At 39.7% G+C, this 18,028-nt stretch overlaps 1 protein-coding gene across 1 annotated transcript; it reads right to left on the bottom strand.

The window, feature by feature from the left end:
* Window positions 1-1,010: 1,010 nt before the first annotated feature.
* On the bottom strand, window positions 1,011-4,154 carry LOC122006740 (UDP-arabinopyranose mutase 1-like). The gene is made up of 4 exons (XM_042562345.1): window positions 3,715-4,154; window positions 2,066-2,316; window positions 1,808-1,976; window positions 1,011-1,614 (listed from the first exon to the last, which is right to left on the bottom strand). The coding sequence occupies exons 1-4, from the start codon at window positions 4,048-4,050 to the stop codon at window positions 1,276-1,278; spliced, it is 1,095 nt and encodes a 364-aa protein (XP_042418279.1). The 5' UTR covers window positions 4,051-4,154; the 3' UTR covers window positions 1,011-1,275.
* Between the last annotated feature and the right edge of the window lie 13,874 nt (window positions 4,155-18,028).

Genomic DNA, 18,028 nt, shown 5'->3' with positions numbered 1-18,028 from the left:
TTTACTTGTGAATATCATTAAACATTTTACAATATTTATTCATGAATATAAATAAATTATTGATTTAGTTTAATAATTAAATTAAATCTATTTATTTAATTGACCTGTATATTGATTGAATGGATAAAAATCATCTTTTCCCAAACCAAATATCAAAGTTAATCATGAACATTGTCTTTATTTACATTCAAAGTGCGTGCAATGATTTATAAAATTTCAGAAAAATAAATAATATTTAAATTCTGAGGTGGTAATGTGCAAATATTGTAGCTGGGATAATGTAATAGATCCGTGGAAGGAAGGGAACCGTTGATTTCGCTATGCGACAGACGACCCCGGAGGGCCTTCTCGACCGTCGATCGGGCGCTGAAAGATAATCAAGGCCGTTCGGTGGAGTGGACCCTTGATGGTCGGTGGCGAAGCAGCATTAGACAGCGTACAGTGAAATAATAATGGGGTTGAGGTTGACCTGCTTTTTCTATTATTTTTGAAAAATATATTGATTTTTTCTATTATTTTAAAAAATTTTTTTGATGAAATTAAACTAAAAATTTGAGTGGTCATATCACGCATGACTCATCGGTGGTGGTCGTCACTGGGTCCCACGGCTGCCGACCAATGAAAGTTGACCTAATTATTTGGACCGGTGAGCCGGACCCTCAGGAATTGAATCGGTCTGCCGCCTTCGTATCCGTAATTCTCCAATATTTGACAAAATTATTCAGTTTCAATATTCGAAATCGTATTCTTCGGCAGTTAAGGACCGAGTCAACCCAAACACCTCATGTTGTAGTAACCCATACCACGCCCATCGGGTCTGAATTTTGTATTAAAGTTTATAAATTATTTTTAAAATTATTAAGAAATAAAAAAGCTAAAAAGTAAAATAACTTATATCAAAAATAATTTGAGTCGTCTTTTAAATCCCTCGGTGAACCCTCAGCGGTCCAACTTATTTATCAGAACACTCGACATTTTAAGTTTATATACTGATCAAATGGATTCTTCGATTGAATTGAAAATTGAAAGTTAATCTTCCTGTTAAAAAATGTCCAACATCATTAGTTACACATTTTAAGACAATAGATCCTTTTTATTGTCGACTCAAATATGAAAAATAATACAACAAAGCGACTGAAAAAAAAAAATATCTCAAGCTTCAACTGAGTAACCATAACATATCAAGTGGCGTATGAATTTGAGTTACATCTAACAAGCATAAAGCAAGGACACTCAGGAAATTGCGAATGTTCGATGAGGCTAGGATTGTCTCTTCTACTTCTTGGCCGTGCTATTGGCGACTGCAGCTTCTCCGGCAGGGTTGAGCTCGTCCCAGGCCTCAATCCAGGTGACCATAGCATCCGCAAGCTTTGTAAAGTAAGGGTCGATCTTTCCAAGCTTCTCCTTTACCTGTTTGGAGAGTTCGATGTAGCACTTTTGGACAGTGGTGCAATCCTTGGAGAGGACAGCAGATTGGAAGAAGGGGATCAGCTCTTCTTGCCAAAAGATTCCTTTGTATTCCTTCTTCAAGTTAACGAATGGGTTGCTAGCCTTGCTGTGCCAGATGTAGGGTAGGCCTGTCTTCACTCCCAGACCCAAGTGATCACAGATCACCTACAATTTAGTAAATTATAGCGATGTTAGGTTGCTTACACATAGGATCGCCAAAGTGAACTAAAACTATATGTCGAATGATAAAACCAAACGGCCACATAGTAAGATATGATACATCAGGTTCAGAGCACCATGTGAGACATATTTTGAAGCCATGGAAGAGAAAATTTTACAACTAATGGAGAAAACCGACCTTGATACACCATCCAGCCCACATATCATCGTAACGTCCAATAGGCTGGCCATCACCCATAAGGCCAAAGTACATCGCAGGGCCAATGAGCTGTCGATCAAAAGCCAGATTCATTCCGCACATAGGAAACAAAGTTCCCTTGGGTATGGTAAGAACAGCATCAACATACCTAAAACACCACATATTTGCAGGCTAAATTCATGTGACAACTACTACGATCCTCTAGCTGTGAAGTAATAATACTGAGGCAGTTGTCACCTGCTGTTCCTCTCGCGAGGCTTCACAAGCTGAGTGGGAGCATCATAGTCAGGAATGTTGAGCCAGAGGCCATGAGAAACAGCTGTTGGAACACCTTCCCTGAGGCTGAAAGGATATCCACGAACAAAGTCTGCACCTTCTCGGTAGGGATCATACAAAGTGTTGAAGAAGAATGGAGTGGAAGGACTTAAAATATTTTTGATGTGCTGTTCAAGTGCATTGATATCTTTGCCAGAGGGATCTTTAGCAACCTATTTAAGATGAAAGACAACAGGTATTTTAGACACAAGGAGCAAGGGATGCCAAAACAACAATCAATTAGACGTAGACATAACCAAAAAAAAATGTGTTCCATGTGCAACAATAAATCATGCATATTAAAACAAGCTAACTGTGATTATACAACATTCAAATATCCAATTAGATAACACATAATAAAAGTGTAGGTTATATCTGCCAAAATAGTGCTTTGCAGTGCAATATCACACACTTATTTATTTATTTATTTTTCAAATGAGACAGCCATGGAAGCCTCAAGCTCTTGGGTGAAAGTGGGTTTCAAACTGAAGACCTGGCAACAACTTATAAGGTCCTCATCAGCTGAGATAGCTGACACCATCAATCCAAAATATTTGCTAATACATGAGTCAAGAAATTTCTCTTGACATTTTATTAAATTCCTAACCACTCAACCACTGAGTCAATGAAAAATGCAGTCCAGGAAGCAAACTTAATGGTTTAGTTTGTATTTGACATATCAAATGCCTACCTAAATGCATATTTTACAGCAATAGAAGATTGAAACTAGTAGACACCTGACTGATACTACAGCCTAATAATCTAAATCATAATAGCATTTGCTTTACAAATTATTAGAGATAAATAGTGATACGAGACATTGAAACTAGAGCCACAAAAAACTTTGTTTAAATACTTGTGGATACAGGGGAACTTAAAATAACATTAAATGACTTAAAAGTAGGTCAAACGGGTAAACCAAGTACAAGCCACATGAGATTAGTACATAAGGAGGGAAACAAAGAATACAGATCTCCTGATGATATATGATGGGGAAATTATGATAAAGCAAAAGAGATTACCATAAATACTTCCTAGGCCATGCGTTTTCTCAGGCTTAACATCTAGTTCCATTCTTATTTACTAACAATCTTGCACAAATTGTTGCACTAATAGATAGATCTATCTCAGATTAACATTCAATTCTTATTTAGCATACCCTTAACTTCGAATTTTTAGGAACTTAAACTCTGGAAAGTCAGATCTACGTGTTCTAGTACCACCTAATAGAGATGCAAGCATAGTCCAGCCAATCAAATCAGATAAATGGAAAATAAATGCATAAACGAGTTAAAGAACGACAGTTTTCTCCAGCACATATTTGAATTGTTTAGAAATACAGTGGACGAACTCAGATCTATTCATAAGTATCACTTACTAATTCGGGTCCAGATTGTTTAGAATGTGAAATGAGAGATTTTTCAGGGACTTTGAATTAAAAAAAAAAAGTGAACCTCGTTAGAGTAGAAAAATAACATGTCAGATTATGCATAGGCAACTGGCAAAAGGCAGATCTATAAGGAAAAAAAAATGAGAATCAAAATCCGGCGATGGATCTAGCGTTGACTTACGAAGCAGTCATCGTCGATGGTGTAGATGTACTTCTTCTTGGAGACCATGTAGCCGAAGCAGCGGCAGGCAGAGTCCTTGAAGGAGATGCAGTTGGCCTTGGGCCCAAGGATGCGGTTGATGTCGTTGCGGTTGTAGAGCTCGTAGTCGAAACCCTCCGGCACCTTGATCGTCTTGCTTGGGTCGCCGTCCTGCACGATGATCAGGTGGTAAGGCTGGAAGAAGGGCCGCCACATTTCCAAGAAATCCAGGTTCCGGATGGTAGGGATAACGATGTCGAGCTCATCCTTCAACAGAGGCGTGCTCGGCACCGACGCTGCTGCCTCCTTTGCCGCCATCTCCGCCGCGCTCTCTCCGCTCCTTGATCGAAGAGGAGAACAAAAGGAACAAAAGAGATATCGAATCGAAAGATGGAGACCAAACCGCGGATCTTCCTTTTCTCTCTTGCGCTGGGTTGTATACAACGCTCGGCACGTGTCGGCACGTGCCGGATCTTAGGATGAAACGCCGGTGTTGTCCGCGAGATTAGCAACGACATGAGAAGCGACTCGAGTCGCGCTCCCAGGGAAACGGTGCCCGCGAGCAAGCGAGAAGGCTGAGCCACGTGTGAAGTCGTAACTCAAACAATGTGCCTCGGGTATGCATAAAAGTCGGATCGTGGTTCCCGGCGCGGATAGCCCGGTCGCACGTATTTTTCGGTTCGGTTGGCCGTTGATCTAAGTCGTCTCCGCGATGTAAGCCACCTAACAATAGAAGAAAATTATTTATTAATTCAAATTCTTTTTGTTTTTTTAGAGAGCATGAAAATCCTCGAGACTATTCTGACAAGCATAGTAGATCGATCGAGAGTGAGAGAAAATGACTTAATAAAACAAGAGTAAAACAGAAGATGCTTTGCGAGTTAAAGCACACTGTTACAGTGGACAAGTCAAAATGGAGTAGTATGGCAGCTGGAATTGAAGCCTCATTCAAAGATGGCATCATGGCAACGCCAAAATGGTAGTTGGAAGGCCGTGTCCATGGATGCCTCTCTGTATTTTGTTTCCTCTCCATTTCCACGTGTTCTTTGTTCCTTGCCTGATGGCCAGCTAAGTCAGAGTTGCAATGCAAGCTGGAAAAGATTGGAACCTTATTCAACAGACATTTCTGAAACTCATTGGTGTTATTCATCATTCACAAGGGTTTATTGAAATTGTGAACTCTGTCAGCAGCATTGATACCTGAAGCATTCTGGGAAGAATGGACATGGGGAGAAATTTGCTGGATTTTGTGAGGCTCTAAAGAAAAAAGAAAACGTTTTCAGGAGGAATTGTAGAGCTCGGTATCAGATTCAAACTCAGTGTGATAGTTCAGAGATCTACATCTTAGGTGTGGCGGGATCATCAGGAGTCACGTGGCAAATCCCAGGACCCGATCAACACAAAATCAGGCCAACTCAAGTCGCGACCAAATTAGAGTCAAAGTAAGTCGACTTGAAACTAGACTCGGATCCAGTTGGCTCGACTCCCAACTGAGTTCAAGCCTGACCGGCCTGACTCATTGCCGAGCTTACCTTGAGTTAGCCCGACTCAAGGTGGCGCTTGAGTTGAACTGGCTGGACGTAAGATCATGCCCGAACCAAGTCAGTAGACCATGAAGAGGAATCACGCGACCAACAATTAACCGATTTGGTTTAAGCCCGATGGAAGACTTGGTTGGATGTGTGGTTGAGTGGCGGATGTAATGTCCTCAAAGAAGTGGGAGGACATAGCACACATGGCGCATACATGTCCACAAAGACGCAAGAGGGTGTGACAGACGCGGAGCGGACACGAAGTAGACATGGGGGAGTACGCATGGAGATGCTCCTAATGCCCGGTGAGGTTGTTATCCGTTCTCTTAGGGCATCTCCAATACAAAGTTTATGAGAGATTTGTAAAATCAAAAAAGCTGAATAAAAAGCCTTGAACCATTATAAAGGTGAGGCTAGAGGTTTGTAGTTTAAGAGCAGTAGTGAAAACACAAAGCTGCTCTTTTGTGTCAAATTTGATGTAATATGCATGAAGTCATGCAACTCATGCTATGACATGGATTATAAGAAAGTTCATTTAGAGCTTTAACCATTGAAGATGTTTCAATGAGCTTTTATATAGTTGATGTGGCATATTGGGATCTTGAAAAAAAAACTCATTTAGAGTTCTAATCATTGGAGATGCCCTTAGAGCATCTAGTTAGGGATATTTCTCTCAAATATTTATGATTTCTATTTCCACATCACTCTTTAAATATCTTATTATTCAAATACTCAAATCTCACATCCTACCAATCAAATATTTATAGTCCCACCCATCCACTATTTTCTCTCAAATATCCCCAATTCTACAATCAAATATCTCATCAACTAAAAATTTATGAGTCTTATAGTCATTTTATTAACTTATATTTAATTTTAAGAAAAATACAATAGAAAATATATAAATTTAAGAAAGATATTATTTCATACAAATATAAATATTTTACTAATTTAAAATTGAAATACAGAGATACAAACCATATTAAATTAATAAAACACATAATGTAAACCATAGAAATTATAAACTATAATTAATAAAATAAATAAACAGGGGATAAAATAAATCATAGAAATTAATTACATGTTCAATTTTTTCTTCAGCTACTCACATACCGCTAGATGATTTTGAAATTGTTCATTTGTCATGTATCGTGTGTTCATTACGAGGAGTTGATGTGCTTAAATGAGTTGATCCACTTTCTTATTGTTATTATATTCTTCCAAATGTATCATTGATTATTGCACAATATGATTCAATTTATTAATTAAGCCTACTTTTTCTTTACCTTTTCTCTTTGTTGCCTTCTGTCTCATTGGACGAGATCAGACTTCTCTATCATCTAGATCAACAGTTGTGTTAGGATTAGAAAAGTCAGTATGTGCACATGATGATTCCGATGTTCTTGCTTTCTTTGTAGCTCATCGCTCTGAGGATTGAGGAGCATACATCGGACTATCTTTCACGATCCTCCACACATGTTCATATTGGAGAGTAGTTTTAAAAGTACTCTTGTATTCTCCATGAGCTCGCACCATCAAATCCTCATCACTCCATTTGCTTGGTCGATCATTATACCATTTATTTTAGATTCCATTATATCTATTCATGATCTTTTTCAGTGAAGCCCAATATGATTTTGTTTTCTTCGTAGTTCTCTTTTTAGCTCCCTTACCGTGATTGGTATTGTAATATGTCATCACCCATTTCCAAAAAGACTCACTCTTCTAGGCATTACCAACTATTGAATCTTCACTCATAATTGTGTATGCTGCTACAAGGAGATATCATATGCAACGGTTCATATTGTTTACTTGCTATGATCTTCATCTGATTCGTTGCCCATCTCTGGTGCTTGATTGAGAATAATATCGTCGTACCCTATTTCAGATGAGAATAGAGGAAATTGTAAATCAGGGATTGCATAAGGTATTTGAGAGAGGGGATATTTGAAGAAATATCCTCTCTAAATATCTCCCATTGGAGATGCTCTTAGAGTTGTATACAAAGGAGTGATAACCATGATTTTGCTATAGTATTTTGAATCATAATGCATATTTTTATTGGTCTATTCATAGCTTAATCTCACATTTACATCATATTTCATAATTGCATATGATTTTGGACATAATTGCAAATTAGTTTATTTTCATGGTATTTGATGCTAATATTTACTTATTATTATGTAGGCATCAAAAGGGTCATGGACCCGATCAAATTAGACCGCATTTGGGCTCAAATTAAGGGCTTAACGAGGCGATCGAGCTTTGGATTGATTTGGACCATCCATTAAAGATTGGAGATATCTGAGCCATCTGCCAAGTATCTGGTCCATCTAACCTAATGAGGAGCAGATCTGGACCGTAGATGAAGATCAGTACTGTTGGATCGGATTTTAGACTGGTTTCCACCGTTGATCAAGATCCGAAGCATCTCAGCCGTTGGATCAGATGTGAGGATGATTTAAATGTTGAGAAGCTACAGTGCACAGACGGACTCGGCGTTTTCACGATTTGAGCTACAGTGCATCGTTCTTCTTCTCCGCGTCGCCGAGATTCCCATTCCACTTCCAGATCTGATCTTCACTTCTCTTCATCTCCGGTGAACCTCTAGTTATCCGGCGACCAGCAGACGAAGCGCAGAGCAGCGATTTAGGGGCGTTCTCCGGTTGTGATCTTGCTGTCCGTGAGCTTCATCCAAGCCAGATTTAGGGGCGCTCTCCAATCTGAGCTTCTTCCATTCTCTCTGGGGGATTTAGGGGCGTTCTCCGGTTCTCCAGAGATCGATCCATCTTCATTTCCACCTCGCGTCTCCGGATTTAGCAAGAGTGCTCTATTTCTTCGGCGGCTGGTGATTTAAGGTAGCCGGTGATTGCCGGAAAGGCGTTCCCAGAGGCAGATCTGTGGTTTCAACAGAGAGAAGAGAGGTTTAGTTTCAGTTTTGATTTGTGGAATGTCTTTAGGCTTTTGTTTTCTTTAACTTTGTCTTTGAATTGTTCATCACATTGCTCAGATCTCTAGATCTGATTTCCTTTACCTTGTTATTTCTTCTTGTTTCATGTTTTTGTTAGAATTTTCTTTGCAACCCCGTATCTGATGTTTTAACTTGCAATTCTGATAATGTTAAGTAATGCAATCTGAATCTTGTTTAAGCTACATACTGACTTTACAATTTGTGTCCTGTTTAGAATTTGTAGTTTAAATTACTTCTAGCTTGTTAATTTCAGTTCATTAGTTAGGGAGTATAAATCTATTCACTGAATTCATTATTGCTGTGAATGAGCTTAATTGTTGAATCCTTAACATGAGGGTTTGGTTGTTCCTCTATTCAATGAAACTGTGATTGAGTATTTGAGTTTAATGGTTGAATCTAGTGAGAATGAGGATTGGATGATACTTTGGCTTTTACAAGTTTGATTAAGGTCTTAAGTATACTTGTTACTTGTTGCCTTTCTTCTCTGAATTGGAATTGTGATGACGAGTATATTTGAAGATGAAATGTTTAATTGAGTTTTCGATTATTACCTATTTTTAAACATCACTTTGATTGAGCATATGAATTTAAGTGTTTTTGTGAATGTGAATTGAAAATATTGGAATGGAATTTCAAGGGAGAATGATGCATTTAGACACTGAGCTTAATTGTGATAACTTGATGAGATGAAATGGATCATGTTAAGAAGAGAATAGATCTTCTTTGATCTAGTTGAAATTAGATTTTTATTGGAATCACTTTTAGAATTCATACACATTTACTAGTTAATCTCGGAAAAATACGACTTGGAACTCCTTACTACACGTGATTACTTTAAGTACAATGAGTTCTAATCTTTATTAATTTGGAGCGCCTCGTGACATGCAAAAAGGGCGACGCCAAGGAGCCAGGTCTCACAACTATTTTTTTTTTCTGCCACCTTTTTATTTCCCTTTTTTTTTACTTTTTTTTTAATCACTAAGGCTTGACTTATCATCGAAGGGGCTTTACCAAGACTTACATCAACATTCATTCTAACCCTTACGCACTGTTGGGAGGAGGTGAGGGAAGGGGAGGAGAAAGGATACTTAAAACCTTGTTTGGAAGGTAGTGAGTTACAGAAATTTAAAGGAAATGTAAGGAATGATAACCTTTAATCTTCCTTACTCATGAAATGAAAGAATTTCTTACACCTCGATTTGGGTTGTAACTTGTAAGGAAGGATAAGGGGAACTAAAAAAAAAATGTTCCAATTTTATCTCTATTTTATTATATTAATTCTAAAAATTATTATTTTAGGTATTCTTTGCGTCACGATGAAAAACACTCGCACCGCCCGACGTTCGTACTCCGTTGGCGCTGACTTCGACACTGATGCCGACTTTGATGCTGATGTCGACGCTGACTTCGACACCAACGTCGATGCCGATTTTAACAAATGAGATACATTGCTAGAACGCGTAAGTCTTAACTAATAAATGTATGTAAGATGCACTAGGTTCTTGAACACTTAAATATTTAACAAAAGTGAAAGTAATTTTGTAACTTTATATATTTAATCTTTATTACCCTCACTTTTCTCTCAAACACATATGTTACATTAATTGACCTGCTCTCCCTCCCAAACATGGAGAATATAAATACTTTACTTCTCCTTCCTTTCCCTCCCTTTCCCTTCTATTAATGAACCTTTGTTCACCGCATCTAAACATAGAGCCTCAATTTTATTACAACCTTTGACTTTTAATAATTTAAATCTTATTTATATTCACTTTGATTAGGACCTCTTTTTTTTTTTTTGCATAAAGCCTAAAAATGATTGAGACGATCCTGCTTGTTGGTGTCTCTAGCTTTCCAAGATTGTTCACTGATATGGTGTATAATGAAGGGTTTCAGAAATCGTGGGAGGTCAATAATTAAGCTAATGTGGCGGTCAAAAGTCAAAAAGATGGGGCAATCACAGGCGGCAGATGCCTCTGGGACTTGGTCCCTCATGCCGCATAACCAATCAACTCCCAACCAGCATAAGCACCAGTCAGGTCCCCAGGGCTTAGTTCGATCCCTCACTACTCCTGGGCACATCTCCTAGTCTACTCCCGGTCGACTTAGTCCCTCACTTTTCTTGGACACAACTTTCAGTCTACTCCTAGTCAGTTTCTTAGCCGATCTGGTCCCAGGGCTTAGTCCCTCACTACTCCTGGGCACAACTCCCAATCTACTCTTGGTCGACTTTGTATGTACGTAGGCTCGTGGGTGTAGGACCGTTGGGTCGGCTAGAAGTGGGGTTGAATAGCCTGTAAAAAAAAACAAAGACCCTTCTCGAACTTTCAACAGAACACTTGCATAAAGTAAATTAGCAGTAAATAAAAAGCAGAAAGAAGAGGCTCACAACTTGACTTGGTTACAACTAAGGAGGTTGTTAATCCAAGGAATGACCGTGCACTAAATTATCTCCTTCAGGCGGAGAAGCCTCTTACAGCAGTGAAAGCACAAAAGACAGAAGCTAAACTAGAACAGAATCGCACAAGTGTTTGGAATGTAAATCTCTGAGATGATTTGAAGCTTCTGGACCAAGGCTATATTTATAGCCTTGGTCGGGGCGCCTGGAAGGGTTCCGGGCGCCATGGGGGGGGATAAAAATTTATCCCCCAACGTCCAGAACGTGAAAGATGCGTTCTGGTCAAACTTCACGTTCCGGGGGCCCCGGAGCAAAAAGTCAACTCTGGTTGACTTTTGCATCCGGGACCTCTGCTCCGTTTCAGTCCCGCCTCGGTCCGGGTCTTCTCCTCCGGATCCGCTCGCTTGGGTGATCTCTGCCATCCGGAATAGGGCTCACCCGAACCCAACTTCCGGTCTTCTCGAGCCTGCTTCCCTCCGACTTCTCGTCTCTCGGAATTGCCGTATGTTTCCTTCTCGTCCGCCAGCGTACTCATCCGCAGTCTTCGTCCCTCGGTCATCGACCTTCTCGCCAGCTGCGTCTCTTGCTCCCCGAGCAATCTTCCGCTCCGGCTTTCGTCCCTCAGAACCACCGCGCGCTTCCTTCTCGTCCGCCGGTGTACTCTTCCGCAGCGCCTCGTCCCTCGGACGCACAGCGTGCCGTCCTTCTCGCTAGCTCCGTCTTCCGCTCGAGTACCTGTGCTCCTAAGCTCCTGCATAATTATACACAAGGTTAAATACACACAGGATCTAACTTAACTTGTTGATCACACCAAAACAACCTTGGGGTTCCAACAATCTCCCCCTTTTTGGTGTGATCAACCCAAGTTAAGCTAGGGTAAAAATAGACATTAAATAAAATTAAGTAAATTAACTTAATTTGCAATTTAAGTAAAAAAAGATAGAAAAATTAAATCTATCTACCTACCTCCTAGACTTATACTTTCCCTTCTCCCCCTTTGATCACAAAAAAATGGGATTCCAAGAAAAATAATCTAAGGGCTATAGACTTGAAAAAATATTTCAAAAAAAATTCTAAGTTTTTAAGAAATTTAGAAAGTTTTTCTGAGTAATTTAAGCTGAGATTTCTTGTTTAAAAAGATTCTTAACAAAAAAAAAATGATTTTTGAGAATATTTAAAAAAAAATCTGAGTAAGTAAATTTGAAATAAAATGTTTTGAATAACCTTTTTCAAACACTAATTAATTCTTGTATTAATGTTTCATTAGTAAGTTAATTAAATATTTATTTCAATATTTTGGCTTCCAGGTCGTGGCGAAGCACTAGGCCTTCTTGGTTATTGGAGCAACAACCACTTCATTAGACAAAGTCTCATAAAGAAATTATTTGTTTAATTTTCTCACTTAAAGCGCTAATTTTAATTTTAAAATTAATTTAAGCATGATTTAGGAACCCAATATAGGTTCTAACCTACTGGATTAATTAAAAAGCTTTTAGGGACATATTTTCTTGAAATGTTCCTAATTTGTCCCGGGTGATATTTAAAGTACCAATTTAAATTATTAAATCTTCTAAAATTGGTTTTAGATGAGCATGCATAATTTTTCAAGTTATCTACTTGAATTTTCAAATCATCATTTTCAAGTTTCAATTTTTCATTTGCTATTTTTAATTTATCTAATTCTTCTAAGGGACAAGACTTAGCTAGAATTACTTTTAAAATTTTATTTTCACTTTCTAATTTGCAGCAATCTTTTGTTAAAAGTTTAACGAACTTAAACATTTTATCGGGAGGAAGAGATCGTACTTGACTTACCTTGTCGATCTCGTTGTCCGTTTCTCCCCCTGAACTGCTGCTTTCTTCCGACGTGTCTCCCCCTTCATCGATGCTCTCGATGCTCATTTCGGAAGAGCTTGAATCGCAGTCGTCGTCTTGATGACTCGCCATCAGTGCGAGTCCGGAGAATGCTTCGACTTCCGATTCGGACGACGTATCGTCCCACGTCGCCTTCAGGGCCTTTCGTTTTTGGATAGGCTTCTTACCCTTTTCCTTGTCTTTGTTCTTCAGCTTGGGGCAGTTGTCCTTGACATGCCCTTCTTCGTCGCAATGGTAGCAGCGGATCGTTTTTTTCTTTCTACCCTGTGGATGGTTAGTTTTTCTAGAATTGTATAACTTCTTAAATCGTCTTACCATCATTACCATTTCCTCGTCGTCAAGAGAAGATTCCGATTCAGGTTCGTCTCTCGAAGCTTTGAGGGCGACGTTGTTCTTTGGCTCCCTCATTCCTGCACATCTTGACTCATGCACTTCAAATGTTGAAAAAAATTCTTCTAATGAAATTTTTTCTAAGTCCTTCGAAATGTAAAAGGCATCTACTAATGATGCCCATTTTGAATTTCTAGGGAAGGAATTTAAAGCGTACCTGAGCGAATCTCGGTTACTTACCTCTTCTCCGAGATTCGAAAGTCCGGTGATGAGCTCTTGTATCCTCGAGTGTAGATGTGCAATTGTTTCACCTTCTTCAAGACGGAGGTTGGTGAGCTAGTTGCGAAGTAAGTCCCGTCTCGCAAGCTTGGTTTCGGATGTTCCTTCGTGTAATTCAAGGAACTTCTCCCAAAGCTCCTTTGCCGAATTGTAGGTGCCGACACGGTTGACTTCTTGTGGCGGAAGTACGGTTAGCAGATGGAATTCTGCTTTCTTGTTTGCCACGTACTCGGCCTGCTCTTTCTTTGTCCATTGATTTTTTGCTTTGCCCTCGGGAGCTTCAAAACCGAGTTCCATTATTAGTAATAAATCAAAATCGGTACCGAAAAATACCTCCATGTGCTTCTTCCAGCTTGCAAAGTCCCCCTCGAATTTTGGCGGGTGGATGTTAGATCCGGCCATCTCGTTGCTTCGTTCGGCGGTTAGTCCTCCTGAAGCGTCTCGGCTCTGATACCACTTGTAGGAAAAACAAAGACCCTTCTCGAACTTTCAACAGAACACTTGCATAAAGTAAATTAGCAGTAAATAAAAAGCAGAAAGAAGAGGCTCACAACTTGACTTGGTTACAACCAAGGAGGTTGTTAATCCAAGGAATGAACGTGCACTAAAATATCTCCTTCAGGCGGAGAAGCCTCTTACAGCAGTGAAAGCACAAAAGACAGAAGCTAAACTAGAACAGAATCGCACAAGTGTTTGGAATGTAAATCTCTGAGTTGATTTGAAGCTTCTGGACCAAGGCTATATTTATAGCCTTGGTCGGGGCGCCTGGAAGGGTTCCGGGCGCCATGGGGGGATAAAACTTTATCCCCCAACGCAAAGATCACGTTCCGGGCACCGCGGGCTGCTCCGGGCGCCCCGGACAGTTCCGGGCGCCCCGGAGCAAAAAGTCAACTCTGGTTGACTTTTACGTCCGGGACCTCTGCTCCGTTTCAGTCCCGCCTCGGTCCGGGTCTTCTCCTCCGGATCCGCTCGCTTGGGTGATCTCTGCCATCCGGAATAGGGCTCACCCGAACCCAACTTCCGGTCTTCTCGAGCGTGCTTCCCTCCGGCTTCTCGTCCCTCGGAATTGCCGCATGTTTCCTTCTCGTCCGCCAGCGTACTCATCCGCAGTCTTCGTCCCTCGGTCGTCGACCTTCTCGCCAGCTGCGTCTTTCGTCCCTCGGAACCACCGCGCGCTTCCTTCTCGTCCGCCGGTGTACTCTTCCGCAGCGCCTCGTCCCTCGGACGCACAGCGTGCCGTCCTTCTCGCTAGCTGCGTCTTCCGCTCGAGTACCTGTGCTCCTAAGCTCCTGCATACTTAGACACAAGGTTAAATACACACAGGATCTAACTTAACTTGTTGATCACACCAAAACAACCTTGGGGTTCCAACAATGGGTACCATTGGCGACCATCACTCAAACCCCCTTAGAAGGTGAAAGCCTGTAGCGCTCCCACAGGCCTAAATCCAAGTCTTCTTTTCGTCAACATCCTTACCCTCATCACCGGCTCCCACTATCTGACTTAGCTTCTGGACGAGATCAAATGGTGGCCGCCCCTTGAACTCCCCCGTGAAGTCACCAGTCACTAGCAAAGTTTGTGGGTGGCTTTGTGTTGACGATATTTGGGAACAAGTTGTTCCCTAGTAGTAGCTCCCCAAAGGGTCTACCCTCCCTCCCACAACCCTCCCTCACCGCCCCTTCCTCTTCTCCTCGCTGGCAGCACCATCAATGAAGGACTACCTATGCACCCTCTCTCAATGTGTGCTCCATGGCCTATATGCCAGCAGGGAGCATTCTTCCCCTTTATTTCTAAGCAAAGGGAGCGCTTTCATACTCTAATCGTGTGCTTCGGTGAGTTGAAGGAGCCAGTTGGATGAGGCTGTCAGAGAAGAAAGCCCTTGTCCGTCGGCCTTGCATCACATGGGTGATGGGTTATGAAACCAAGTCTAAGGCCCTAAGGGCACATCCAATCCATCATCAAAATATCAAATTTGGTATAAAATTAGCATAAAATACTTCAATCCATACACAAAATTCCACACTAAATATGGTGTGATGAATACTACAACACCACATCATGAAGAGAGTTTTTATTTTTAAATTTTATTATATAATTAATAAAATCAAATGTAATTAATTTTTAATTATTATTTCCTTTTCTAGGATATTTAAATGTAATTATTATTTATTATAAATTTAAATTAAGGGTATTTAGTAGCCTATTTAAATTTATTATGTATATTTATAAAGATTTAATTTATTAACATTATTATTTTTAATTTATTTAATATATTTTAATTATAATTACATTTATAAATTATTAAAAATATTAATAAATTTAAATATAGGTTGATAATTAAATTATAATAAGAAAAATAGAATATATTTTTTATGTGATATGGATTATGGTATGGATGGATTGAAGTTGATATAATGTTTCGTGTTGAAATTATATTATTTTAATATAAAAATTATATTAAATATAATATTATAGATTGGAGATGGTCTAAGCCCATGTCCACATCCCATGATGCTTTGATTTGACATTGGTTTTACAAGAGGGTTCTGCCATAACTTTTGAAACTCCCTCCCAAGTCATTAGCTTCTTTCCCAAGTGTCCTCAAAGGAAGTGCCCGACCCAGACCTTGCCGATGTCGCCCCCTGCCTGACCGGTCGCCGATGTTCCTACCTCCAGCCAAAACCCCATGCTCAATGGAGGGAGGAGAGCAAAGGTGTGGGAAAGAGATGGACAGATTGGATTCCGATGAGGTTAATTGATGGAATCTAGAGTATGTATATATATATATATATATAGGAAAGCTATGTTGCGGACCAAAATCTACGTACTGTTGCAGACCGCCCTCGTGGCAAGTTCGCGTCACAGATTTTTTTTATTTACTTCTCGCCACGAACCGAACGAGCCCCTCCCTGTGCCCTAGCTCCTCCTCCTCCTCCCTCCTATGCCCTAGCTCGTGATTCTCCTCTTCCTCCCTCCCTGTGCCCTAGCTCGTCGTCCTCCTGACGCTGCCCAGACTCGCGATCCTCCTCGTCGCGCACTCCCTCGCTCGCTATCCTCCCGACCCTGCCCAAACTCACGATCCTCCCTCACCTCGACCATCCTCACTTGTTCCACTCCTAGCCACAGAGACCCCCTCGTCGAGACAAGCTCTCATAGGCCCACGAAGAGTGGAACCCCCTGCATAAGCTCTTCGATTTGAAGCCCTGTCCCTCGCCTCACTCGCGATTCTCCTCGCCGCAACCCTCCTCACTCGCGACACTCATCCCCCCCCGACACAACGTCTCACAGGCGCAGCAAGGAGTGGAACCCCTGCAGAATCACTTCGATCTGAAGCCCTAACTCGCGGTCTACCTCTCCGCAGCCGTCCTAGCTTGGGGGGGATTAACTCGCAGTCCTTCTCTTCAAAGTCGTCCTCACTAGCTTGCGTGACTCCTCGCTGTGACATATTCTCACAGGCGCTGCAAAGCTAGGTTCCACAAACGTCCTTGTCCCTTCTTTGCAGGTAAAAGCTTATTTTTATAAATTGATTTTTGGTGCTTTGAAATTAATGTCTTCAAATTCATATGCTTATGTAAATCATATTTAAATTTCCTAAATTATTTATCGATGTCAATTCAATATTCATGTCCATCTACTAGTTATTTACAAAAGAAGGTTTGACAGTGAACTTCAGGTAAAACATAAGTTCTTAATTTTCGTCAATATGATATTTTCTGCTTGATTTATGTTTTGCATGGTCTGCTAAAGTGCTGACTTATTTAGATATTAGTAATATAACCATGCATGAAATGCCATGGAGGTACACGATCCATAGAGTAATATAATCGTAAATAGGATTCTCATATAAGACCAAGTCACTAAATACCTCATGTGAGACCATGCTTTTGCTGACAATGGTGACTATCTTCAAATGAGTTGATGTACTTTCTGATCTGGTTTAAAAACACTCATTAATATTTGATTTCTTTAGTGGTCAAAATTTTGGAACTTTTGAAATATACAGTTATAGAGTTAATAAGTTGTAAGTTTATGTTTTGAAATACATAACAGAGTAGAATTATTTACACTTTGTAGTAGTAGAAAAAAGTTATTTGGGAATTGGTTATCTGTTTACCAAATTTGTAGTGTTTGGGGATTGAGCCATGCTTGGGTCTTTAAAAGAGACCCCCCAAGCTTTTGTTGTTGAAATATCTTTAAATTAATGTTTTTTTTGTTGCAAGTTTTAAAACATGATTTGAATCTTTTGTTTTTCTTTTATGTTATACCATCATCTATTGTCAATTATGTATACTGTCAATTATGTTTTTCATATCGGTTGTGCAGGAAACTTGCAAAACAACGTTTCCTTTTATCAAAGAATAGTAAATCATTTCATTTTAAGTTCTAATATTTTATTTATACAAAATTCTGAATACTGTTTTAATGTAGGGAAAAACATATGTTGCATTTGTTGGATATAATCTGGGTATTTATGAAACGTGGATAGAAGCATCAAGTCAAGTTATTGACTTTAAGGGCGCTATACATCAATCATACAAAAGTAGAATGGAGGCACAAAAAGCTTTTCAAGCGCATTTGAATAAAAAGTTTGCATCAATTTCCATTTCATCATGTGCAACTTCAACTTCGTGATCAAATTCAAATTTAGACAAACAACTTTTGGGGTCTGAAAAAAAAACAATGTTGAAGGATACATTAAAAAAATAGAGCAACTTTCCAATTCCTAGTTGTTGTTGTTGTTGTTGTTTTTTTTTATTTTTTTTTTAAATTTGAGTTCAAGTTGAACAATGATTTTGCAAGTGGTGTATCGAATTTAAAACATATGTTATGTTATCTTAATATGTTGTGAAACATTTGTTATGTTTGGAATTTGGTTGTCTTGTTAATATTATATTTCTGATATATTTTGAT

This window comes from Zingiber officinale, chromosome 7B, assembly GCF_018446385.1.
Source record: "Zingiber officinale cultivar Zhangliang chromosome 7B, Zo_v1.1, whole genome shotgun sequence".
NCBI lineage: Eukaryota > Viridiplantae > Streptophyta > Magnoliopsida > Zingiberales > Zingiberaceae > Zingiber > Zingiber officinale.
Note: the sequence above shows the minus strand (reverse complement) of the source record. Positions and strands in the feature narration are given on the sequence as shown.

What these genes read in the sequence shown, in the direction of transcription:
- LOC122006740 (XM_042562345.1), bottom strand. Translation starts at nt 4,050, where the DNA reads ATGGCGGCAAAGGAGGCAGCAGCGTCGGTGCCGAGCACGCCTCTGTTG. An exon ending in CCATCGACGATGACTGCTTC is followed by an intron (nt 2,317 to 3,714) that starts GTAAGTCAACGC and finishes CATCTTAAATAG; the next exon opens with GTTGCTAAAGATCCCTCTGG. An exon ending in GGGCTGGATGGTGTATCAAG is followed by an intron (nt 1,615 to 1,807) that starts GTCGGTTTTCTC and finishes ACTAAATTGTAG; the next exon opens with GTGATCTGTGATCACTTGGG.